The sequence below is a fragment of the Eptatretus burgeri genome, chromosome 3 (assembly GCF_056783735.1).
Source record: "Eptatretus burgeri isolate ZD-2024b chromosome 3, Ebu_testis_v1, whole genome shotgun sequence".
Classification (NCBI taxonomy): domain Eukaryota; kingdom Metazoa; phylum Chordata; class Myxini; order Myxiniformes; family Myxinidae; genus Eptatretus; species Eptatretus burgeri.
This window is the reverse complement of record NC_140963.1, coordinates 54026871-54052735: the sequence shown is the minus strand read 5'-3', so window position 1 is coordinate 54052735 and position 25865 is coordinate 54026871. Positions and strand designations below refer to the sequence as shown.

At 41.3% G+C, this 25865-nt stretch overlaps 1 protein-coding gene and 1 pseudogene across 3 annotated transcripts; one reads left to right on the top strand and one right to left on the bottom strand.

The window, feature by feature from the left end:
• Positions 1-2496: 2496 nt before the first annotated feature.
• On the top strand, positions 2497-20550 carry LOC147029916 (GLIPR1-like protein 1). Of its 3 annotated transcripts, none has more exons than XM_085873418.1 (8): positions 2497-2522; positions 4066-4124; positions 6850-7010; positions 7101-7340; positions 10504-10613; positions 11754-11836; positions 18460-18486; positions 19853-20550. In XM_085873418.1, exons 1-8 carry the CDS (start codon positions 2512-2514, stop codon positions 19960-19962), a joined length of 801 nt encoding a protein of 266 aa, XP_085729544.1. In that variant the 5' UTR covers positions 2497-2511; the 3' UTR covers positions 19963-20550. The 3 variants fall into 3 exon arrangements, with proteins under 3 accessions (XP_085729544.1, XP_085729545.1, XP_085729546.1); XM_085873420.1 differs by lacking the exon at positions 2497-2522 and adding an exon at positions 3193-3279; XM_085873419.1 differs by lacking the exons at positions 2497-2522; positions 4066-4124 and adding an exon at positions 3124-3279.
• Positions 20551-21652: 1102 nt separating this feature from the next.
• LOC147029915 (uncharacterized) lies at positions 21653-25594 on the bottom strand (annotated as a pseudogene).
• Between the last annotated feature and the right edge of the window lie 271 nt (positions 25595-25865).

The following is a 25865-nucleotide window of genomic DNA, read 5'->3' as shown; positions in this document are numbered from 1 at the left end:
AACCCTTTAGAACTTTAGAATTTACCCTTTAGAACCATTTAGAATTTACTCTTTAGAACCCTTTCGAATTTACTCTTCGAACCCTTTAGAACCCTCTGGAATTTACCCTTTAGAACCCTTTAGAATTTATCCTTTAGAACTCTTTATGTCTTCAGAATTTACTCTTTAGAACCCTCTAGAATTTACCTTTCAGAACCCTTTCGAATTTACTCTTCAACAGCTTTAGAACCCTCTGGAATTTACCCTTTGGAACCCTTTAGAATTTATCCTTTAGAACTCTTTATGTCTTTAGAATTTACTCTTTAAAACCTTTTAGAACCCTCTAGAATTTACCCTTTAGAACCCTCTGGAATTTACCCTTTTGAACCCCCTAGAATTTATCCTTTAGAACTCTTTGTGTTTAGAATTTACTCTTTAGAACCCTTTAGAACCCCCTAGAATTTACCCTTTAGAACTCAAAATTTGCCCATTCGAACCATTTCTCTCAAGCAGTGCTTTTACTGCAGAGGTTACACAGATTTGCTATTATATCCGAATATTTTCTTTTAAAATTGTAAGTTGAACAAGTAGGCGACTGACGGTTTTCTGTGCAGTCGGTGATAGCATAATAGAGGAGCAGAAATCATTCAATGTTCCGCTGTTTCGACGTGGGAATGCACGCTTGCTTTTATGAGTGGGAGGAGGGTGAGAGTAAAGATGGGACCATCATGGAAGGGAGATGTTGAGGCTTTCGAAGGAGTGGTTGGGGTGGAGGATTTGGAGGCTTGAGTGTGAGGAGGGGGTTGATGCCTTTGAGTTGGGAGGGTAAGGGTGAGGACTTGGAGATATGGGGGAGGGGGGGTAGGGAGAGTGAGGACTTGAGGATATGGGGGGAGGGAGCAATGGTGGGACAGAGTTGAGAGAGGGAGGCTGAGGCTTTTTTGTTGAGGAGTTGTCCGAATTGCATGTGAAAGTTTACTCACATTAAAAATGTAATTTTGTGTGTATGACTGTAAGGGGGGAGGGGTGGGGGAGGTGATACAATGGAGCATTCAATCATGTAAAAGACTTGATAGGTCAAATTTTCGAAATTACTAAATTTATGTTTCCATGGCAAATATTGTTTATTTGTATTTCGCATGTATCTTGCTTTCTATTCACGACATCCTTATTATTATTTGGCAAAAAAAACAATTTTTTTGACAAGTATATTGATCGCTTCTGTTTGTTATTGGCGAAAAAATTGTTTGACAAGTATGTTGGTCTGTAGTGTTTGTTTGTCTGTTTTTCACACGATTTTTGGCCACAGCTTTCAGGCAATCGTTTTGAAATGTTTTTGAGTGTATAGGTGACTGGCCAAGAACAGTAACGCTAAATTTTGGTGAAGATCCAAATCCAGATCTGGATCTGAGAATTTTAAAAGTAATTCTTCACCATTGAGAGATAGGGCCAAAATGATATGTAGCATGATATCTGAAAAGGTTATAGATGAATTCACACAAATCTTGGTGGATGGGTTGAGAGAGCCACTTGGAAGAAGTGATTCAATTTTGGTGAAGATCCGAATCCAGATCTGGATAAGAAAATTATTTAGTTTTTCACTGATTCTTCACCATTGAGAGATGGGGCTAAAAACTATACTGCATGATATCTCAAATAGTTTAGAACGGATTTTGATGAAACTTGGTGGAGGAGTTAGTTAGGTGACGAGAACAAGCCATTTAGATTTTGGTTCAGGTCTGCAGATCTGGCCAACAGTGGGCTACAAAACGTAAACTTCATCCTGGTGGAGGTATGCACTCTACCAAGTGGCATTTGAGTTTATGTCTTGTGATAAATACAAGCTTCCACCAGGTGGCAGAATACGGTATACATTTACATAGATCATTTGCATCTCCCAACCACCTTTATGCCACATCCTGAGTTCTCTCGGTCTATTTTTTTTTAATGAAGGTCTTGTATTCTACAGGCAGAGAGCTTGGCAAGCAATGCAAGATTCCTGAAACTTCCCTTGGAAAACAGCATTTCTCCTGCTTGCCCACAATGCTGCTTCTCCCAGAATTCAGAGATGTGATTTCTCGAGAAAAAAAAAACCTACCATTCAGAGAGGTTTTGTGGATTGGGGTGGGTAGGAGTGGGGGTAAGTGGGTAGGAGGGCACACTTTTTTTGCAGGAAGAATTTGTTCACAACTTTGTTTTCTTGCCACATGACGTCAGTGATAGTTTCCCTTCTGGCGAGGTGTTGAGTGAAGTTGGCTTATCTTAGAGAAACACTACACCTTTAAACTCCAGCCACTGTTATTGGAGGTAGACGGGGCTTTGAGGACATCTTCAATCGATGAACTGCCTTCTCTTCTGAACGTCCATTTCACCCACTATCATCAGTGCAATCTTCCAGATTTTCGCATGTGATTTGTTCTCCTTTTATTCCACTCATAGAACATCTTTCTTCAATCTGTGATCTGCACTGTTCAGCTTTTCCTCTAGGTGTGCATGACAATTTCAATTGGTATCTCATATGGTACTGTCGAAATGGCCTGGAGGTATGCACACTCATCTGTGAGCTGTCTAACTTTGGTTTGAATCACCACTCAGTTCTAATCTGTCATCTGCGTGTTTCACAGGCAGAGTTATTTATCAATGTGTGTGCTGTCCCTTGGATGGACGTTGAACTGGGTGTTCTGTCAAATGGCTCTCATTCGTGGATGTGCTGCACACGAATGATGATGACGACAACGCTGTTTCTTATCAAATGTTATATCGGTCTGTTACCTTTTCCTGTACATTGTCTCGGCTATCTGCTTGCTGGCCAACCTGTCACTTGATGTTTGCCTCATACATGTCCTATCCGTCAAATCTGTTAACTCAGGAATGTTTCTCATTGTGGTTTATCTTGAATAAGTTGAATTCCGTTTCTGTCTTCTTTTCACTTTGCGTGATGTAACGCCCTGCCTGTGAAATGCACAAAATGTTCCCAGAGTTTTGGTTTGCACGACACGATGGTTTCATTTGAAGGAGAACCACTAGTTGATTTTATCACGCACCCCGATACTATGCTCATGAGACATATCACGAAACATACTTTACTCTCGTGAACTCAGATTGTCGCACTGACATCAGAAAAACAATTTGATCGTGTTTTTGAAAACAAGAAGACATTGCCTTGGTTGTTTTGAAACTTGACCAGCAGGTCAAACTTCCTGCTTGCGTGCTAGATATTGATAATTATTATAATGAACCACATTTCTGCTTTATATACTTTGCACCCTGAGAGCAGCAAGGCTCCAGTTCATTGTGCCGGTAAGTAGATGCATTTCATTTCCTCTTGGGCAGAAGTAACGGGTTCAGGAATTTCAATGAGAAGCAAAGTATTGCTATTTCTAAGCCTGATGAGGTCAATGACTCTACAGTGGATTGATTTTAAATGTTTATACAGTATTTATTGTACAATGGCAGAAAAAAAATTATAGTGTGTGTTTCGTCGGTTGTTACCTCCACATGCTGGTTTCAGTACGTGGAACGGAGTCCTCCCAGGTCTCAAAGTTTCCACCTCCGTTTCAGTAAGGGATCATGATTCATGGACCAATTTGTGAAGTTTTCTTGTTCTCAAAGTTTTGTCCCGAGGACTCTTAAGTTGAGGATCGTCACCGATCCCTAGACGGCTGCAGACATCCCAAGACAGCTTCCGCAACTGCAGTTCGTTTGTCGTAATAGTCCCAGGCATGGTTTTTAAGATCTCTGTAAGGTTGTTCTTCATCATTCCCGTTGCTCCATTATCACTGGTACAATTCGGCACTATTCAGCTTCCAGGATCTTTTCACTTTATTTTTAAGGTCTTGGTATTTGGTCATTTTCCTGATTTTTGCATTGTTTAGGCCAACATCGCCGGTTACTGAAACCTCAATTAGCAATGCCTTCTTTTCTGCTTTTGTACATCAGTACTATATCTGGTCACAATGCTTTGTTTTCTGTCTTCACGCTCTATGGGATCATTAGGTCGTGAGCATTCCTACCTTGTTTTCAATGACTGCTTTTAGTTCATGTTTCCAATAGTTTTCTGGAACTGCAATATTGAGATCTTTGCAGATGTACCAGTGGATTTCTCGACATACCTTGTCAACAAGTTCTTTACATCCCACAAGCAGGTGACGAGTACTTTTCTGTTTTTGTCTTGCAGAATCCACATTTGTCCGTCTGGCTCGGTCACACTATCTTTTTTAATCCATTGGCGTTGTGACTTTGATCTTTATTATTATTTATTCTGCGTCCCAGTTGAGCTGACCTCGTCTTCACCATTCCAATGAGCCTTCTTTGTCTATCCCAACTTGATCCAAATCTTTTTTTGTATTTTTTTGCTCTTTTGTCATTTCTCCCAGTTGTTTGTGTATATTTGTTGATATTTCTTTTTATGTCTTTTTTGTCTTTTTTGCAATCGTTGGGGCTGTATTTGTTGCTATTTCATTTTCCTGTAGCCAGTACACACTACACACCCCTGACAAACTCCATCAACAACTGTAAATAAGTCAGAGATGGAACCACCACAACTAACAGCACTCTCAGTGCCAGAGTGTAGTTCAGACATCAGATTGATCAGTTTTGGTGGCACCCCATGAAGACCGAGACTCCTCCAGAGGACATCCCAATTCACTGAATCGAACGCTTTGCGGAGATCAACATTGGCTGCAAGCATCCCCTGCTGAAACTCTCGCCTGCGTTCGGTGAGGACCCAAAGAGCAAGGATACAGTCAATTGTTGACCTCTTTAGTGTAAAGCTTGACTGCTCTGAGCACCGGTGCTCAAGCAGATGGTGGCGAACCCTATCAATAATTAATTATCCGAGCAAAGACCTTGTCCGGCAATGAGAGCAGCGTCACTCCTCAGTAGTTTTTTTTTGTATGCAATGTCAAGACTCATATGAGAGCTAACACACAATGTACAACAAGGAGTGCAGGAGACAAGAGGGGTGGGAGAGGGAAGGAAAAAGGTGTGGGGAACAGAGACATGAGGAGAACAGAGACATGGAAGGGAGAGGGATGGGGCAGTGTACACAGGGAAAACAAGATGGACACTACAGGGACTTTCAGGTACGTGATGGGGACTTTCAGGAAGGAAAGCAGGGAATTTGAAGGAGGTGGGTTTTGGGTGGATTAACGGGGGTAGAAAAGGTCGTGGTTTTGAATGGGAGAAGATAGATGGTGGTGAACAGCTGTTTTGAAGACCTGGAGGGAAGAGTGCCAGGATTGAAGAGAGTGTGGGAGTTTGTTGCAAATGCGGCCTTTGTTTTACACCTCAGCTCCCCGAACAGTTCAGCTCTGTCCCCAAGCCTGGCCCTGAAACTCTGGTTAATGGTACCCAGTGTCCCTTGGGAGACAAAGTTCTTTGCCTGATGGTGGGTTCCAAGGAAACCACTGGCAACATCAAGAATGGTCATCCTGAAGGCACTCCACAACTCTTCAGGATTCCCCAATATACTCAAAGCACCCAAATCCCCACTCAGCCTGTTCGCAAATTCCTTAGCTCCCCTCTCATCCTTGAGCTTGCCAACATCCAGCTTTGGCTGGAATGGTACCATTCTCCCAGATTTGACCTGCAACTTCAGAGTTGCTGCAACAATCCTGTGGTCGATATTGAGGAACTGTGCACTCCGGTAGACCCTGCAGTTATGGAACATCCTTCTGCGACCATCAATGAGCACATGGTCAATCTCCTTTGCCACATCACCAGTTTGAAAGGGGGGTAGCTTGAAATCTTTACACTGGCACTCCGGGTACAATAGGCCCATGATCGAAGTTAGTCCTCCCGCGCCGGCACGCTCGGCTAAACGTCGTTCGTGACCGTCTAAGACGAGCCATTTGTTGACACTTTCTCTCCATTTATCCCATCTTACAGACGTAAAACGTTTGACTTCTTCGTTCGCTACATTGCCCTGGTGAATAATACACTGGTGAGCGTCCTCACTGGCCATATTCATCAAAAATCGCCGATCAGCTGCCGGTGATTTCCTCCCTGCAGGAAGCTGCCATCTTGGACAACTTAACTGGTCACATGACAGTCTGATGTAATTTGCATACGATGTCAGCCGATCTATTGGCTGTCGAGGCGTCACGTGGCCCACACGTGATCCGAGTGGAGAAAATTCAAATGAGAGAGCGCGGGGAATGCATCGATTTTCAAGATGAAAATACACAATAACTGCAGCTATTTGAGTGGAGAACTTTTGGATACGTATGTATTTGGATATATACTATCACATTATCAAGGTTTTGTCTACCCCCACCCCTCCCCCGATGAGTGGAACGAAACTTGATTTTCAGGCACTTTCTGAGCCATGGCTGATGGCCTACATGTTTATCTTAACAGGATAAGACTTGACAGTTCATGTGCAAACAATGTGTCATATTTATCCTGTAAGAAACTCTTTGCTAATGGGAAAGACATTGTGTTATCGTACTCATTTTCAATGCTCAGCTTTCTACCCTCTGTCACCTCATTCTTCTTTGAACCGACACTAGATCCAAAAATAAATCTCGTACCGGTGGGATCTCGGTATTCATATCAAAGTACATTCATGTCTCTTAATGTCCTTGTTCTGCATGTCATGTGTGTACAAACCTTTCCTTCAGCCTTTGTCACTGTGATAAAAGGGGGGAAGTCGTAGCTCAGAAAATGGAACTGAGGGAGATGAGTCAGTGGGGGAGAGCAAAGAGAGGGTATGTTTGAAAGGAGATTGCAATGGGGAAGGAAGAGAAGGAACCAAAGGGGAAGTCAAAAATCCCACTGTTTTGCCGACGTAGTGCAGTCGGTGTATTTGTGGAATAGAAAGTGTTGTTTGCTTCACAATAGTGTTGCACTGTTTCTCATATTCTACAGGCCTGGATAACATGGATTTCTTGCTGAAGTGCCTCTGTGTAGTTCTTACCTTGGCTGCTGCTGCGAAAGCCCTGACCTCACAAGAAATTGAGTCGATAATCAATTCGCACAATGAACTGCGATCCAGCGTTTCTCCAAATGCAACTGACATGATGTACATGGTAAGCAGGGAAGGTGGAAAGGTAAACACAAGACTAGCTCAAGCCACAACACTTATATGGAAACTCAAATGTCATCCTTTATACCCTCAGGGTTGGGACTGTGACCTTGAAAATATTGCAAAGGCCTGGTCAAAAAAATGCACCATTCTCCACAATGATGGTCGAAGTGTCCATCCTGTGTTTAAGTATGTTGGGGAGAATATCTTCGCAGGAGGCAAGAGTACTTATAACTTCCCAACTGCCGTGAATGTGTGGTTCAATGAACAAAAGCATTACAATTATAACAGTGACTCCTGCGATCCTGGGAAGGTGTGCGGCCATTACACCCAGGTCAGAATCTTGTTATATCGACACACACCAAGATTATTTTTCAATCGATTAAAGTAATTTGCCATCAAGACTACACTCAATTATTTCAGTAATTCTGTTCCTTTTCAAAGATTCATGATTTATTTATTATTCTGATCTTAATTTTTCATTTCCTACCTTCACTTCACACTTGTGCTGTTTGAAATGTGTCTCCAGTACCTTCAAGCCTACTTTTGTCAGTAATAGGCTAGGGACCTAACTACAGAGCTGTGCATAACTTCATTTTTTCACAATCATTAGAAAACATGTCACTTTTTTTTTCAAATATCTTTGTCCCCATGGCAAAATATTGCACTTAAATCTAAAAAAAAAAAAAAAAAAGGAAATAATCGTGGCTAGGAATATTCAAATGTTAGTGAACTCACTTGACAAATTTGGCGAATCAGAAAAAGCAATACAGAACATCCCGGGACAACTGCAGCAAATTAGCATGACTCACCAATCACAAGTGACGTTCTATCTGGCATGACCACCGATGAAGGCCCACGTCTGCTGACTCGGATAGGAAGACTACCAAGTTGCCAAAATAAATTTGGATTATGCACGTTGTTGCTTCATCAAATAGTAATTTTATTCCGTTCACCAATGAATCCTGGCTTCAGTTCGTCCGTTTTGCGACTGATTGGAAGAAGTACGAGTGCAAAGAAATAAAAGTTTTCATGAAAACCGGAGTTGATCTTGGTTTAGATGTTGACCACATGCAATCGTGCATCAGTGTGCAGCTGACAAATGACAATATAGGCGACCATTACGAGTGTAACAAACACTTCTGTGACGTCACTGAAGTCAGGAGGAAGGCCAATAATCAAGCCAAGAAATCTGGCGGCCAAGGTGCCATATGAAACATACTTCACTTGTAAGTTTAACTCCAGACCAGCCAAGGTAGCCTACGTTATGTATGCTTACATGTAGTATCAGTGACAAGTTAAACTATTGTACTTTTCAACACAAAATTAATGCAAACAATTGCAATAACACAGAGTCCTCTTTTTTGGGGTGTTTTGGGCTGAAATTTTTTTGTGCCCAGGGCTTCAAAAAATCTTAATCTATCTGCTGGTCCCAAGGCAGTGTCTTGGGCTCAGTTCTCTTCCTAATTGGTTCACGAAAAAATATTTTCACGAAAAAAATAAGTGACCACTATATTCGTTATTGTTGTGTGTCTGTCTGTATGTATGTCTGTCTGTCTCTGTCCCGAGCATAGCTCCGTGGGTTTTGATACGATCCTGACAAAATTTTGGTGGGAGGTTTATATCATGATCGAGTTGTGTTTTCCTGAAAATGGGCGTGGTGCGCCCATTATGGGTGGAGCCACGCCCCAAAAACATGTGTTTTTAGGGGGTAGCTGATTTCAATTTGCATCTTCTCCAAGGGGGTTTGTCGAATCTGGCAGGGGTTTTCGGTATTTGGTTAGCCCAATGGCACCTGCATAGCCCCATGGAGCTCGATTTTTCATTTTCGTCCTAAGGTCAAGGCCACAAGGTCACGAACTTAGAAAATTTCGAATTTTGACATAAAAATCATACGACTGCCCAAACTTTGAGAGCTCGCATGACAATATTTTTTATGCATAACCTTGAGGTCATTCCCCACCTAAAATCTTGAAACCATTTTGCTCTATCTCGAACACCTTGCCCGTGGCGCCCCCTACAAGTTTGTTTTTACGCTGATTTCATCAAGTATGGATAATCCGATGAGTGCGAAATGTCATATAGCCTATATGACGTTATATTGTTCCTGGAATGTTCCAAAGGAAGTTTTGCACCAAAGGTCATAATCCTTGATCTTTGACCTTTTAAAGGTCACAAAGGTCAAATTTCAAAGTTGTGGGAATCGAACTGGGTTTTCGACCTTCTTCGACGAACTAACTCCATTAAGCTATAGCACGTATCCTGTTTCCTTATTTTAATGTCCACAACATTGTTTTGTGACCTTTAAACGTTATGCAAAGGTCAAATTTTGAAAGTTGTTGAACGAAACCGGGTTTTCCACATTTTGCAGCTAATAACCTGTCACTCGTACCACATCATGTTGATCATTTCTATAACTTGGTCAAACATTATCACATTGTCTCATCCTTGACTTCTGAAACAATCTACATCGTCAAATACCGCTCGTGAACCATCGTCGTCTTCAGACTTGTCTTCATTAGTGATCTTTCTGACTCTGTAAAATCCTCTTTATCTCTTTGCTAATGATTCCACCCTCTGCCACAGTACCCCTAATCCTTCAGACAGGTAGGCAGCAGCCTCTTTCCTTTATGCAGACCTTGATAGAATGAAAAGCTGGTCCTACACTTGGAATATGTTGTTCAGTCATGGAAATTGTCACATTCTCACTCTGTCTCTCTGAAAAGACCATGTGGTGAACCTTCCCACCTACTTCCTTTACAATCATCTTGAAGATGTTCAGTCACTCAAGCTTTTGGGCCTCACCACCAGCCGTGATCTTTCTTGGGAAAACCACATATTTAAGTCGGCCTCCAAAGCCAGCCACCAACTGGGCATCCTTCATTGTGCAAAGTCTTTCCTACTCACAAGGAAAGACTTTTTTATCTACTCACAAGGCCTTCATCCACCGTACTGCTCTCCTCTTTCGGCTGGCTCCTCTGTCTCACACCTACCTCATCTTTTTTCCCACCTATGGAAGGAACTTCCTCAGTCTCTTGAGTCTCATTCTCCCCCAGGACTCAAGACAGCTGTTCAGCACTATTTCAGATCACCAACCTCATCCACAGCCGTGAGCCGTAATCTTTTTTAAATCTTATTACCCCTCCCAAAACGCACCTTTTTCCGGGTTTCCAGTTTTCCCTTCCACTTCTGTGATCGAGTTTGTGGCTGCATCCATCATTCACCCCCTGTGTCTGCCCCATGGTCTCATTCTTCCTCATGTTCCTCATTCCTCCATGTCTCCCTCTATTTTGTCCCTCATCACGACTGTTTGTGTGTCCCCACCCCCTCCACCCCAATCCTCTTTCTACTGTTCATTTCATTCTGTTACATCTGTTTGGTCTGTTTTCGAGCTCCTGCACGATCGTCGACTGGTTACACAACAAATTGATGTGTAAATTATTCGCCTATTTGTTCTCAACTGATTTAATTTTTTTTTTCTTCCTTCCATTATACAGGTTGTGTGGGCAAAAACCTACAGAGTGGGCTGTGCCAGAAACTATTGTCCAAATGGCATCAATAACTTTGTCCCTTCCGGAACTGTCATAGTCTGCAACTATGGGCCAGGGTAAGGTTGTTTGTGGGATCATGTGGGCTCATTGACACTCAGCGTTTTAAGGATTGGGACATAATTTAGGATTTCAGTTTTATTTATGGATTACATGATACAGCCAGCAACTGTTGTATGTTTTAACTTTTGGGGAGCTTTTGGGGAGTGCATTACTAATGCACATTGCCCTGTTGTTTAGTGCTTCATGGCAATTCCCTGTGGAAGTTTCTCCCTTCTAACTCTCTTCAGATCATGCTCTTACACAATGACAGGCAGCAGGACAGCTCAGTTGGTGGCATGCTTGCCTCTTTTCTGTCTGCTCGTAGATTTGTTATTGGGTGGAATGATTATAACTAATTGTTTTCTTGGTGCAGTTTCACAAGGAAGTGCTGAGTCTCGGAGCATGCCATAGACAGTACGTGTAAAATATATCTTTTGAAAGGAGTTCCTCATTGTGTGCTGGTAGTTTTTCCCAGATCTCTGCCACAAATGGCAAAGGGATCTGGATGTTTTGCCAGGTTATTTAAATGGGACGCTTTTCATAGTTATGGTGGGATTAGTACATATCAAATTGTGAAACAAATAAATTAAGTGGTAGGAATTGATTGTGGGGCTGGCAGGATGGCCAAGAGGTACACACACTCCAGACTCCACTCGGCCATCTAGCCTGGGTTTGAATCCCGGCTCAGCTATAAACAATCATTGAGGTGTTTCATAGGCAGGGTGATTCATAAATGTGTGTCGTCCATTTGGATGGATATTAAACTCGACGTCCCCTCTGCCGGAACGAGTTGGTGGACGTTAAAGATCCCATGGTGTCTTTCGTGAAGGGTTGGTGAGCATATCATCGGCACCCTGGCCAAATTCCTCATTCCTACTGTCACCTACACGGAGCACTGCATTAACGGCATTGCCGTGACCCTGCAAGATCTGCTGCTAACCCACTACAAACTACAATGACCATATAGTCCTACCCATGTGTGATTGGCTGCTCTGTATAGTGTAGAAAGTACCTGGTACAACATCATTCCATAAAATGGCAGGTAAAGGTTGGGCTGTGAAACGTCGAGACTGATAACTCAAGTACTTGTATGTGTGCATGCATGAACGTGTGTATATGTGTGTCTCTGCACCTTTTCCCCTTGCCTGCACCACCAGTGGAAACATTGAAGGAAGCCAGCCGTACAAAAAAGGTCAATCCTGCAGTGAATGTTCCTCCACCTGTGATGGTAACCTCTGTCGTAAGTACTGCACACTCAACTGGAGAGATCATAGAACATGATACCCTGCGCAGAGTTATTCAAGGAAACGAGACGCAGGAGGAAGCATTTTGGCCAATTTATAATACCTGCACCACATCAACTCCCGACCAATTCTAACCGTCAAAACCACACAATTCCATTGAGGGAACGAGGGTAGGAATGTGTATGAGAGAACGTGGTATGCCCAGGGATATCCCAAGGGTGGTAAATTTAAAATGTGAAATGTATCTATGTTAATTTTTTAAGAAAAATGGAAAAGCATTTTTTTGTGTTTTTTAACAAAAATTGTTAGATGTTGTAGGTGTGTGTGTGTGTGTGTGTGTGTGTGTGTGTGTGTGTGTGTGTGTGTGTGTGTGTGTGTGTGTGTGTGTGTGTGTGTGTGTGTGTGTATATATATATATGTGTGTGTGTGTGTTTGTGTATATATATATATATATATATATATATATATATATATATATATATATATATATATATATGATGTTGGCTTCATGGTTAGGGTGGTGTGCTTGGGATCCGAGGATCCTAAGATCCTGAGTTCAAATCCCCTTGGATGTTGAATTAATACCAGGTGGGGTTGATTCTGCATGTCTTCCTTCTGAGGTCAACAAAATGAGTGGCAGCTTTCTGGTATCCTGTGTCAGAGTGATGACCTGTCCAGGATTGTACCAACCTCTCACCTACGAATGGAGTGAATAACCAATTAGCTCTCACCTGAACAATTAAACCCAATTGGCTAAGATTATATAAATAAATTGACTTTTTAGATAATCCTAGCCACCTGCATTTAATTGACGAGGTGATAGATAATTGGTCTTTCCCTCCATTCACAGGTGAGATGTCGGGGGTCTTTGTTTTTCATTTTTATGTTGACTGCTTTTGACGTTTACACATGGTATATGCTTGGGTGCTTCCTTGGTATGCAGTCATGTCTGCACTGTCGCTGATGATTCGCCAACAAGTGATGAAACTGGTCCGACAGCTGAAGAGATGTATAGCATTGGGATTCTCAAGTGTGTACTATTTGAGAACCTCTTTACAGCTGTTGAGGAACTCTGGAAAGGGCTTTAAACAGCAAAGGGCATACCTTGGGTAGCCTTTCATGGTTGCTTTATGCAGCTTCTTTATCAAGAAGAGCATGGGAGGAGTCTTTTTTTTTTAAATCATGGTTTTTGGAACTATTATGAAGGTGATTTGTATTACACAGTGTTCAAATATATGATTCAACGTAAATAGAGATTTAAGGAGGTTTAAAGGCGTTTCAATAAATGAATTCCGGGTTTCCATGCTGTTTTATCCAGTGTCTATGACATCACCCTGTTTAACACGTTACATTCGTTCTTCGTGCTTATTGTATGTGTCCATTGTGACATCCTTTAAAACAGTAAGTTTCCTGTTTGGAATCATTTTCAATTTTGTTTGACTGCCCTGTAGACATAGTAAAAATATTATCTCACACTTCTCTGTGCATACACAAATAGGACAGATTCAAGGTATGTTAAAACGGCAAACTTGTCTTCCTTTTCATGTTCAAAATAAAACATTCGATTTAAATAAGTTGTTCCTCGATCATAAACTGATAAGATTGATGGCTGGACAGACTTGAACCAATTGCTCAACCCAGCTTTTCACTTTGCGTGCGTGGGTTAATACAACACAAACGTTCCACCACAATAATCACTCAATGTTTGTTTTAAACTTATTACTTTAAACTAACTTGTAACCATCCATTTTTATTAAAAGGCATTAAGGCACAGAGGCCATTCGGCGTATCATGCCTGCACCACACCAATACCAGATTTAATCAATCCGTCGATACCCCTTCCCTTTCGTGTGCAGCCTTTTGGCTGCTACACTGGTACTCATTTCGCCGACCTCAGAAGGATTCATGACCAATAACAAACAAAATCTTTCCACTTGACCCAAACCCCAATCTGTATTTAAGTTACCATTAACATTTACAAATCTTTCCCCTGCAATGGCTGCCAGGATAGCTCACCTCTGAGCGATTTTATCACCGGTGCCTTGAACAAATCGCAAATTCCTGCGAAAATCGCTTTCTGTTTAATGTCAGGCCTGCCAGCCAGTTTGAGAGTCTTGAGTTTAAAACTTTCTACTGCTGCCCCCAGAAGTCGGGAATAATTGGGGCCATTAAATTGGTCACAGTAAATAATTTTTGTTTGACGAAACTAGAAAAGTGATGACCTCCTTCAGAGAGACATCAAGCTGGGCTTCCAATCGCCTCAAATTTGTTGGATGATGTTGGAGTTGTCATGGTGTCTTTGGTCTTTTGCAAGTGTAGACCATTGTGTACTGACACTCTGACCAAATTCCAAATGCCACCAGACTGCAATGACACATGTGCAGCAATGGAACTTGACTTCTGAGTTGGAGCACTCGGTTCCCAAGGGCGAAGGGCCATTTCCCATACTTCTCTCACAGACTGCAGGTATAGATAACCACCATAGCACAAACCAATCTGCATTGCATAAACGATCAGTGAAACCGGATCGTTGTCACTGTCGCTGTGATTTTTGTCCATTTCACTTGCAGACAGCTCGGAAAAAAATAGCTGCTTCGTGTCACCTGAACAATTTAAGCCTTCAATTTCATCCCCACTGCTTTCATCATCATTCCATACCATTCATCAACCTCCACAGATGAGGATGCTTCAGAGTTCAGAGTCTCTGCTGTTTATCTATCCATATTCTATCTATATATTACTAAAACTCTCATCTTGTCTGTATGTATCTATGTATGTATGTATGTTCCCGAAATACAGCCAAAATGGTACACGATAGTGCAAAAATTTTAGGGACACCTTACACACCATTCACCTGCGGTGTGCAGTATCAAGTTTCATTAAAATCAGGCAACGAAAAAATTATTAAAAAATCAATTCCCGATTCAGTCAAGTACTCTTCGGGAGAATTTGATCGATGCAAACAACCTCAACGGTATAGTTCGCTGGAGCTATCTTTTTTCTTTTTTCTTGAAATGATTTATTTTAAAATCTCAAACATTTAATATAGACAAAGAACGATTTATTTTTAAGCATAAAATAAACATCGCCGTTTTGATCTAATACTTCCGTGTTCATTAAGAAATAAAATTGTGTTGAAGATTATGCACAATAATTTCTTCGACTTTCTTTTGTCCGTTTTTTTTTTTCACACTGATGCGCAATATCAAGTTTCGTTCAAATCGGGAAACGAAAAAAATTATTAAAAAATCAATTCCCGTTTCAATCAAGGACTCTTCGGGATTATTTGATCAATGCAAATACCTCAGCGGGATAGTTCTCTGGAGCTATCTTTTTGTTTTTCTTAATTATTTTTTTCATCAACTGCTGTCACAACGGGAACCCAACGGATTCACGGGTCGTCTCGTGTATTACTAAAACTCTCATCTTGTATATGTATATTTGTATATATGTATGTATGTTCCTGAAATGCAGCCAAAATGTTGCACGATAGCGCAAAAATTTTAGGGCCACCTTACTCACCATTCGCCTGCGGTGTGCAGTATCAAGTTTCGTTCAAATCGGGCAACGAAAGAATTATTAAAAAATCAATTCCTGATTCAGTGAAATACTCTTCGGGAGAATTTGATCATGCAAACAACCTCAGCGTATAGTTCGCTGGAGCTATCTTCTTTTTTTTTTTTGAAATGTTTTTTATCAACCGCTGTCACAACGGGTTCACGGGTCATCTCATATATTACTAAAACTCTCATCTTGTATATATGTATATGTACGTATGTATCTACGTATGTATGTTCCCGAAATACAGCCAAAATGGTACACAATAGTGCAATTTTTTTAGGGCCACCTTACTCACCATTAGCCTGCGGTGTGCAGTATCAAGTTTCATTCAAAAATTCGGCAACGAAAAAAATTATTAAAAAATCAATTCCCGATTCAGTCAAGTGTTGGTATGACGATCCATGAAGCACAAGGACAAACCATGGAGAATGTGTTGATATACCTCGGAGAAACTGGTTGGCCGAACAATGACTCCTGAGGTAAGTACTCAAATTTTCTTCAAGTTAAAGTTTGACCACTAAACAATAATAAAATTTCGCGTCTTTTGTTTTTTTTCATCAACTGCTATCACAACGGGAACCCAGCGGGTTCACGGGTCGTCTAGTGGAATCTAAACCTGAACGAGGTTGTGCCATATGTTGTTTTCATGCCATTAACTGAGCATAAATTTACAGAGAATGTACCATTTACCAGATTGAATGCAAAGTATACCTTAGTGATGATTGGATCGTAACAAATGAAAAGCATGTGGCATTCTCAGCCATCCAGGGATCGCCAAAAGAAAGGAATACAGCCATTTCTTGCTTTTTTTTTTGGTCCCTGGCTAGAGTTGAGTGGGCATTCTGTTGATCAGAATACCCACTGAACCCGAATTTCCTGCCTCATGGTGCACTTTTCATTTAAGAACGACATGGAGTGAAAAATTCGGCAATGATCACATTTTTGAGTTCCCTTTACCACAATCCATGGTTATTAAGGTCACCGATACAGAATCTGATAAACCATTATTGGCATCACTATTAGAATCCTAATCCAAGAGCATTAGGTCAAAATAGGCCCTAACCTGGACATTTTTGGTAACAAGCTGATTTTTTCAGGATAGGTCCAGGAATATGTCTAGAATAACATACTAAAAGTCCTCATAAATCCTCCTTGAGCGTTTTCCGCAATCCAAGATGGCGTCCAAAATGGCCGCCTCTTCTGTTTTTCTCATAACTTTGCAAGCAGGTTTCCCCAAAACACACTTTAAATGTCTACATATATGTTTTGAAGTATGAGGAACTCATTAGAATACATCTTAAGAGATGCTGAAGCACGCAAGTACCAATAAGACCTCTTGAGTTCTTCCAAAAATCCAAAATGGCGTCCAAAATGGCCGCCATATTTACTGTTTTTTGTCATAACTTTGCAAGTAGGTTTCACCAAAACACACTTTAAATGTCTAAATATATGTTTTGAAGTATAAGGAACTCGATAGAATACATTTTAAGAGATGTTGAAGCACGCAAGTACCAATAAAACTGTTTGAGCTCTTCCAAAAATCCAAAATGGTGTCCAAAATGGCCGTCATTAACAATTTTATCTCAAAATTGTTTAAATATTTATCATTAATTAATTAACTGTGATATTTCATCCTGAAAATATTCAACAAACATTTCAATTATAAATGTGGTTGCTGTGCATACAGTATTCAAATCAATTTGAATGTTAAAGTCTAGAAGTGTGCCCTTAATCGCTTATGACATTACGAGGGAAACATTGTACCATCAGTTTGATGCTAAACAGACAGGGCAACATAAATTTGCCATATGGTCCATTTTCGTCACCTAAAGCTCGGAAATTGAAAACTTGGTGCTAACCTTTTTTTTACCAACAAGATGCAGTTGATGTCTACCATGAGGTGAGTTCTATTTGAAACATTCTGTTATCATTAAGGAAGTAAAACTATTATTTTTGGTACCCAGACTAAATGCATGATCAAAATTTGTGTCTTCATGCATGTACTACACAGTACTGTGTAATATCACTTGACAGGGAATTTCTGTGGAGTAGTCTATCGTTACACCTAAAACATTGTATTGAATCATTTTATTTGTTTCATGCAGATGAAAAGAATTATAGTATGATAGAAATCAGAGAGTGTATGACACTCCTTCCTATTGGTACATGTATGCTGTATTTGTATAAAAGGTTCCTTTTTTGTGTGTGTCATGTCATTCCTATATTGTGATATGCTAGTATACATTCATTATTAATAATAGCAGGCATTTTAAAGTGCCTTTTCCATTGGATACAAAGTGCTATGAGATGTCATCCCTGGTTGTCATAGGAGATAAAATATATTACCAGGCTGCGACAGTACAAGTGCAGTGCACATCTCGGGATAACAAAATAAGTTAGTCTTCAAGTCACATATTACATGGCAGTGAATTTCTGTGGAGTAGCCACTATCATCATCATTTTCCTCTCGGGTTTCCTTGCGAGATTTTCTCTGCCCAATACAATTCCTACCAGACATTCTGGCACCCCACAATGAGTTGATTCATCCGTAATTTAACTTCACAGATATCAATATGTAAACATGCTACAGAGTACTGTGATTGTGATGTGTTATAGAAATTGCAGAATCATGTGATGGCAATCATGTGATGGCATTGGCACTTGTGTGCTTCTACATCTCTTATAATGTATTCTATTGAGTTCCTTGTACTTCAAAACATATATTTAGACATCTAAAGTGCGTTTTGGGGAAACCTACTTGCAAAGTTAAGAGAAAAACATGAAATGGCGGCCATTTTGGACGCCATCTTGGATTGCGGAAAACGCTCAAGGAGGATTCATGAGGACTTTTAGTATGTTATTTCACACACATTCCTGGACCTTTCCTGAAAAAATCAGCTTGTTACCAAAAATGTCCAGGTTAAACCCTAATGCTCTTGGACTATCCAGTGTATCCTGGTGAAGACAAATCTTGCACGTGTTTACTATTCATTGCGTGATTGTTTTGAACTTAAAAACTCAACTGACCGGTTTCTAAAAATATATTGTTGCATTTCAGGTGACAAGTCACTCGAGAAAACACAAGGTAAGACTTCTAAAAATATTAAAATTCTCATATTTTACTTTTGCTTGTGAAGTATTCATAGTTTGATATTTAATCTGCTGAGTATCTTGGGAAGCTTTGTCCAGGCAAGCACATATCGAGATTTATGCTGACAATTCATTCATTCAGTTGGAAGGCTCTTCTTTTAGGTTACATGGAATGGCACTAGTAGAGATAAGGGCCCAACTACATACTTGTACCTAAAACGAAGAGAAGATTTTGACAAATTCTTCACCCCTCCATCACTCTCCCCCTCTTTCATTAATTACCCCTATATTCACCCCATGCCCTCCATTTTGCCTTGTAAGAGCAATGCATCATTCAAAAAGTAACGACAATGGAGTAGTTTGGCAAAAGGTTTGGCAAAAAACTTCAAACAGAGACATCATAAACATCTATTTGGTCCACATTATCCTACCCAAAAGTCATGGGACACACGATTGTGGAACAGTGCATAACAAGCATTGTTTGTTCAGTGATGTATCATCTTGCTTGGTCATCCTCGAGCCCAAACCACAGCCATTAATTTAACATCGTGACCAGTCTTTGATAGGTCGGTGGTGGGATTCCATAGTTTGCAATTAGTTATTTCGGATTTTCATTCTTTGGCCATTGTTGTTGAGTCACCCTGTTAGTTGGCATTCCAACATCTTAAAAAGCTTGCCAGCTAACTTGAACAATAAGTAACTGGACTCGTCGCTCTGCAGAATCTTTTCACATTTTGAGGCCCTCGGATACCCATTTGTAAAACCACAAAACATATCCCCGTGCATTTGAAACTGATGAAAGGCTTGTTTGCAGCTGCTTTTGTGCCATCTCAATCACTCCTCAAATGTTATTGTCACATCATCGAAATGTCACATGACAAAAGAGTCATGTCTGCTTCATCTAATGATCAGTTCCAGGCTTCTGTTTCCTCTTGAGATGATTTCCCATTTCAATGTGACTTAGTATTACATATATGCCGACACTTAATGATGACATTCACCACGGTTAGTTTGCAGATGACGAGAACTATTGAAGCAATCCTGATGAATATTCCTTTTTCTCTCCGAAATAATTATCATTCCTTGTTATAACTCCATTACCTCCTTCCTTTGAAATGTTATAGATGGATTAATAAAATTAGTAGTGATGGTTTATCATGGAATTTCTTTTTTAGTGTGAATTTAGTTATCAACTGGAAAGGGGTGTCCCGTAACAATTGGTTGGATATGTTAACTACGTCGATAATGTTCAGTCCGTGTTGTAGAGAGTTGCAGCAGAGAGTGTTGTTTCTTGCTTTAAATGAAGCGTAAGTAACAGGCAGGGGCACATGCAATCTATATCGAATGTTTTTTTTTTCCAGATATAAAGGAACTTGCACATTGTGCGAGTGCAATTGCAATGGGTGATTTGCTTCTGACCACAACCATGGTGATGGTCCTCTGCGCTCTGGCTATCTTTCAATGTTATTAGCACAGAGGCACATCCACAGCTTCACTTCTCTCCATTTAATTGGGATTTCTTGGAATATATTAATTTATTTATGATGTGGCGATGTTATTGATTGAAGATTGCCACTCGGTGTGATGTCGTAATATGTCAGTTATTTAGGATATCAAACTTTATTCTCATTCAATTCATAGTTGGTGTTTAATGGGTTTCTAGAAATGGTGTTCTTCATATCATATCCAGGACACAATGCTGCCTGCATGACGTTGTTCTTTCAATGACTTCATAATGCTGTCTCATACATGATGCATTCAGCTTAAACAGTAATGAACATGACATGGTGAAGCAATGACATAAATGTTATGGCATTCAAAACAGAGTTTATTCTAAAACTGCAGTGACCAGGAAGTAATATGATGGTTTTCCTGTTTGGACCTGGCACAGCACTGTGGATCACATGCTTGGTAAGAGGGAACTGAAAACAGAGAGGTAACTCAACATGTCTGACTCGGAGAAAAACTTTGTGTTAGTTGTAAATATTTTCGTATTCTTTAATAGATAACATTGGTCTTGTCATTTATCGCAATAAAGCTACTTTTGAGCATCTTTGAATCTTGCATTTTTGTTGATTCATTATTAAAGTTTGTTTTTGACACCTGCCTCCAAGTTTATGCTTGGTGTTGGCTTAATGGCTAGGGTGGTGGGCTTTGGATCCCAGGGTCCTGAGTTCAAATCCCGCTCAGCTGTTGAATTAATACCAGGTGGGGTTAACTCGTCCTGTCATCCTTCTGAGGTCGGCAAAATGAGTGCCAGCATGTTGGTATACTGTGTCGGAGTGGCGACCCGTCAAGGATTGTGGCCAATAGCCAAGGAGACTGCTTTAGCAGCACCAACACTCTGCACAGAGTATGGTCCCAATCTCCTCCCATCCTCCAAATTTAGTTAAACAATGAATATGTTCCATTTGTTGTCCGCCCTGAATGGTTGGCGTCCCTCATTCCATATCTTGGGACCTATCCTGTTCTGGGTTTGCAAAAATGACATCGCAGCCTTTTTGAACAAGATCGGTAAATGCATGTCCGAGAAATGGTTGAGGACTTGTTCGATACCAGGCTATTTTGTTCACAACTAAAATGGCCACCAGTTGGCCATCTTTGATCAGATCACAAAATAAAAGGAGGTGCTCATGTATACCATCAGCTACTATGCTTGTGTCAAGTTTGAAGAAAATTAGACGATGCACGTCTGAGAAATGGTGAGGAACACATTTAAGTAATAAAAATGGCTGCCAGACAGCCACCTTGGATCTGATCTCGAAAAGAAATGAAGTGCTTATGCAAGCCATCATTCGTTATCTGTGTACCAAGTTTGAACAACATTGGTACGTATATTTCCGAGATATGGCTGCGGACGCACACACACGGACACAACAATCGAGACCAAATCCATAAGCCGTTTTCAGGTGTGGTGGGGGCTCACAAACCACCAGACTAGAAAATACAGAAAATTTTGTGCGTTTCTGTATCATATAAAACAAAGGGAATCGTATTACTTGTGGAATGAAATGTTTTCCAGTTCTAACACGTGTCTGTAACTGTTGCTGAGACCAAGTTCATGAAGTTGAGTGAACAATGTTTTGTTTTGGGTTTCGGAATGCACATTCAGACCAATATGTAATGGCAGTGGGAATGCTTTATCCTTTTGGTGACGTGGCTTATCTGCTCCCTTTGCCTCTTCCTTCGAGTTGAGCCTGATTAGTTGACATACAGTGGGATATGCCAGTGAGGCCTAAGGCCTCGGTCACATTTGCCATGGCGGCCGTGGGGTCTCCAAACTCTACGGCCACCAGCAATTATAGGGCAGCCGCAGTATTTCCACGGTCACACAATGTAGCAGTCACATATGTTTTTATTTTTCGGGGAGCCGCACGGGGTATTTATAAATAGTGGAGACCAAAAAAGTGGTGGTGCCATACGGTCTTTGATTTGATGTCGCACGGTGACCTTAGGGCGTCCCTGCGGCGGCCATAGAATTTTCAAGGGAGATGCAAGGTGACCGCAGGGGGACCCTAAGGCGAACGTGCAGCCACACGGACGGTAACGAGTGGGTATATATACCAGTTCTTTTTTACTGAAATAAAAATATAACAGTTCGGAATATACCAGTACGTGGTGCCGCCAGAATCCGAATTGAATTCGTTCCAGGAGGCTGTTCGGATTGCAAAAAGTTCGATTCCCAAACTATTTTCCCAATAAGAAATAATGGAGTGAATTAATCTGTTCCTGGACCCCAAGAAAACCCACTTTCAAGACACTTTCAACTGAAATTCCCCATGTTTAAGGTAAAATAAGATGAGTAAATGACCTTCGGTGGCGGTGTATTGTATGTAAACTGGTACAATCACCACATCCAAAGGTCCACACAGGCTCGAGCCCCGGCCTGGGTTCCAATCGCTCGCGCACTCTGCGAGCACTGCCCCCAGGGCAGCTCATCAACATGATGCCCCCAGAACCACAATCACTTTCATCAAACGCATCGGGCTGAGGTAATCATGAATATTCTAAATTACAACCGGTTTTTCTGTGAAATAAAATCCTTGCCCGACAGTCCGTCACACCACGTGATCGGATTGCTTTTTTGTAATTAATTAAAACACAAGATGAGTAAAAAAAAAAAAAAAAAACAGATCAAGGTGAAAACACGAAGTAAAGTAGCGATCGACACACGAGAGATGCTTTCACGAGTACTTCCACCGACGAACTGAATGAACAAAGCGCGAAGATGCGGCTCGAACAGGTGGGGGAGACACGTGAACAACCAAAACGCTTCGTTGTGTTCGGTTTTTTTAAAATGTATTCGGTTTTTAGGGCAAAATTCATTTTTCATTGATAAGAGACGACGGCAGCCGCACGAATAACGCAAGCCCACCATACGCCCTACGTACGGTCGACGTGGAACACAACTACGTCACAACTACGGCATGTCAAATTGCTACGGCCAACGTAGAAATGAAAAAAGTTATAACTCCGTGTTATAATTCCACGGCGACCCGACGGCCTGTAAAAGATAGCCAAACGGCGTAGGGCCACCCTGAGGCCACCGCAGAAACTCTACGGCCGCCGCACGTTTCTGTCGATTCAGAGGGCATACGGCCGCCGCACGTTTCTGTCGATTCAGAGGGCGTACGGCCGCCGTATCCTCGCCGTTTGGCAAATGTGACTTAGGCCTGAGTTAGCAGCATTTTGATCCTTCATAGTTAATCCACATAATAGCATTGAGAGCAGAACGTTGATGGAATTCTCTGCACTGCACTGTCCTGGCAATCATGAGTAACTACCTGAGAATTTGGGAAATTCTGTCTTGAACATTTCTTTCTGTACGACTTTTGCTGCATGTACCATTGAGAGAGCATGTTTACCGAAGTTACTTGACTTAAATCCTTTTGATAGGTTTTGAAGACCTTCATTAAAGACGAGAAAAGGACTTTCAACATCGGACTGTTCCTGGCACTCATCTGGGTAATGCATTAGAAGATTGTGTTTTGAGTCTTGTCTTGTTTTCTGATACCCAAATGCAGCAAGGCGAATTTCATACTCTTTGTGCAAGTCCGCTAATCGGAATATGTAAACACATCCCCTTCCACACTGCTTTTAAAGGAGTATACCATTTCAGCATATCCCCTTGATTCTGTCATTGTCTGATCGGTTCAGTCTGAAGGTGCTGACTGAGTTATTTGCATATTTCTGAAACAAGTGATGAACACATCTATGCCATGCTCATCGTGGAGCGTTTTGCCTCGATGGCAACCAAATCCCCACCTGCTATTGTGGCCGACAAATCACAATCCTGCATTTCCTTGGCCTGTTTTCTGAGCGCTGTGTGTGGTTCTCATTCAGTACAACTATGAAGTTGCCCTTCTGGTTTCTTGCAGAAACTGCACACATTTCCACACTTTGACTCCTTCGGGAGTGTTGTGCGTTTTGATTTTCTTTGTTCAGTTTTACCACCACACTGTCCATTGTTCCTCTTTCTGGCATATTTCTCTTGTATTATTTTCAGTTTTGAGTGAGCTAATTTAAGCTGACACTTGAGGTGCCACTTCGCCTTGTTGACATGATCTTAAAAGCAAAAACAATTCAAACGAAAATATATAGGCATGGACACACACACACACACACACACACACACACACACACACACACACACACACACACACACACACACACACACACACACACACACACACGATGAGAAAAGAGGAAGACGGAGTTTAACCAGAATATTATGTTTAAAAAACTTAAACCAGAATAAACTAATTGTTTTTGGTGGGGGGGGGGTGGGGGGCTCAATGTTAAAATTATAGAGAGGCTGCTCAAACAATGGTAATCTATTCATTAAATATGCACAAAGGGAGTGTGTGGAGGTGGTGCTCGGATGTGTGAATGTTGTGGATGTAGTGGGTGCAAAACCTTGTTTTAGTTCACAGGATTGTGAGCAGTTCACATGTCTGATGGACTACTGGAATAGGAAGCTTGATTACCATGAATTAAAATGCATTTATTTACACAATCAATAGAACACAGGAAATATTTCAAGCTGGTCGGTGGATTTGTGAGATCAGCAATTGGGTGAAGTTCCTGAAGCTTCTGAAGAATCGTCTCAAGATCGCACTTTCTCTGCGTCGTCTCATTCAGAGATCTGCCTATGGTGAGAGAGTGACAGACCCAAAAACTCAGCCTCGTTGTGGAAAATACCAATGATTCTAAATGACTTGCTTTCCATGGGATGAATCCGAGAAAGGTGAGAGGCAGGAGCACTAGCGCAGAGAGGAGAGCAGTTCTCCATCATGATGCAGCTGAAAGCTTTGTCTGTGGTCAGGAACTCAAGTGTGCCAAGAAAGGACTTTGCACGACAGAGATGCTGTCAGTGACTGGCTTTGGAGGCCAGCTTAGAAATCTGGCTTTCCCGGGAAAGATCATGGCAGATAGTGAGACCCAGAAGCTTGAATGAAAGGACTTCTTCAAGAGGATTCTTGAGAAAGTACATTGGTGGGGGGGGGGGGAGGGGGTTCCAGGCTGTCCTGTCGGAGAGACATTGTGAGAGTGTGAGATTTGTCAGGATTGAAAGACATGTTCCATGTGTTCAACCAGCTTGTGATTTTATCCAGACCTGCAGAGAGTAAAGAGACTGCTGTTTTCCACTCTGAGGGATGACATGGTATGGCATAGGCTGGAGTCATCAGCAAAGAGATAAAGAGGATTTTACAGAGTCGTCGGAGAGATCATTGATGAAAACTAGAAAAATAACAGGGCCCAGAACACTGCGACAAGAGAGGAAGTCTGAGATCCATGAGTGGAGACGGCCTTGGATACCATAAGAAGAGAGTTTGGTGAGCAGCGCAGGGTTCCAGACCGTATCGAAAGCATGCGATATGTCCAGGGAGATGGCTCTGATTTCATGTCTGGAATTGAGGATCTTTATCCATTGTTGGGAGTATGAGAATTTTGTTGGTTGTGGGATTATCCCATTTCCTCCTTTGACTTTAATGTTAACTTGGGCAAAAACGATTTGACTCTGTCAATAAATAGGAGTAAATGTTTATTTCTCACAAACAGATCTCTGGCACCAACTTGTCCTTCTTCTTCTCCTCCCCCATCTCTTCCACTCATCCTGCACCAGCTTCTCTGCATTAAATTGTTTCTGGGACCAAGCTCTTTCACGAACATTGACAATGCATCAAAATGTTTTTGGTATTTTTTACCCCCGCCCCCTATTTTATTTTACTGACTCCTCACCCCGAATCACCCACCCTCCACCCCTTTTCTCTTACTTATTTACGCCCCCATTTGAAAAGAAATTGCTTCCCTTTATATCTCTACCTATAGATAAACGCTGGAACAGTAAAACCGATTTACCCTCCCTCCTTC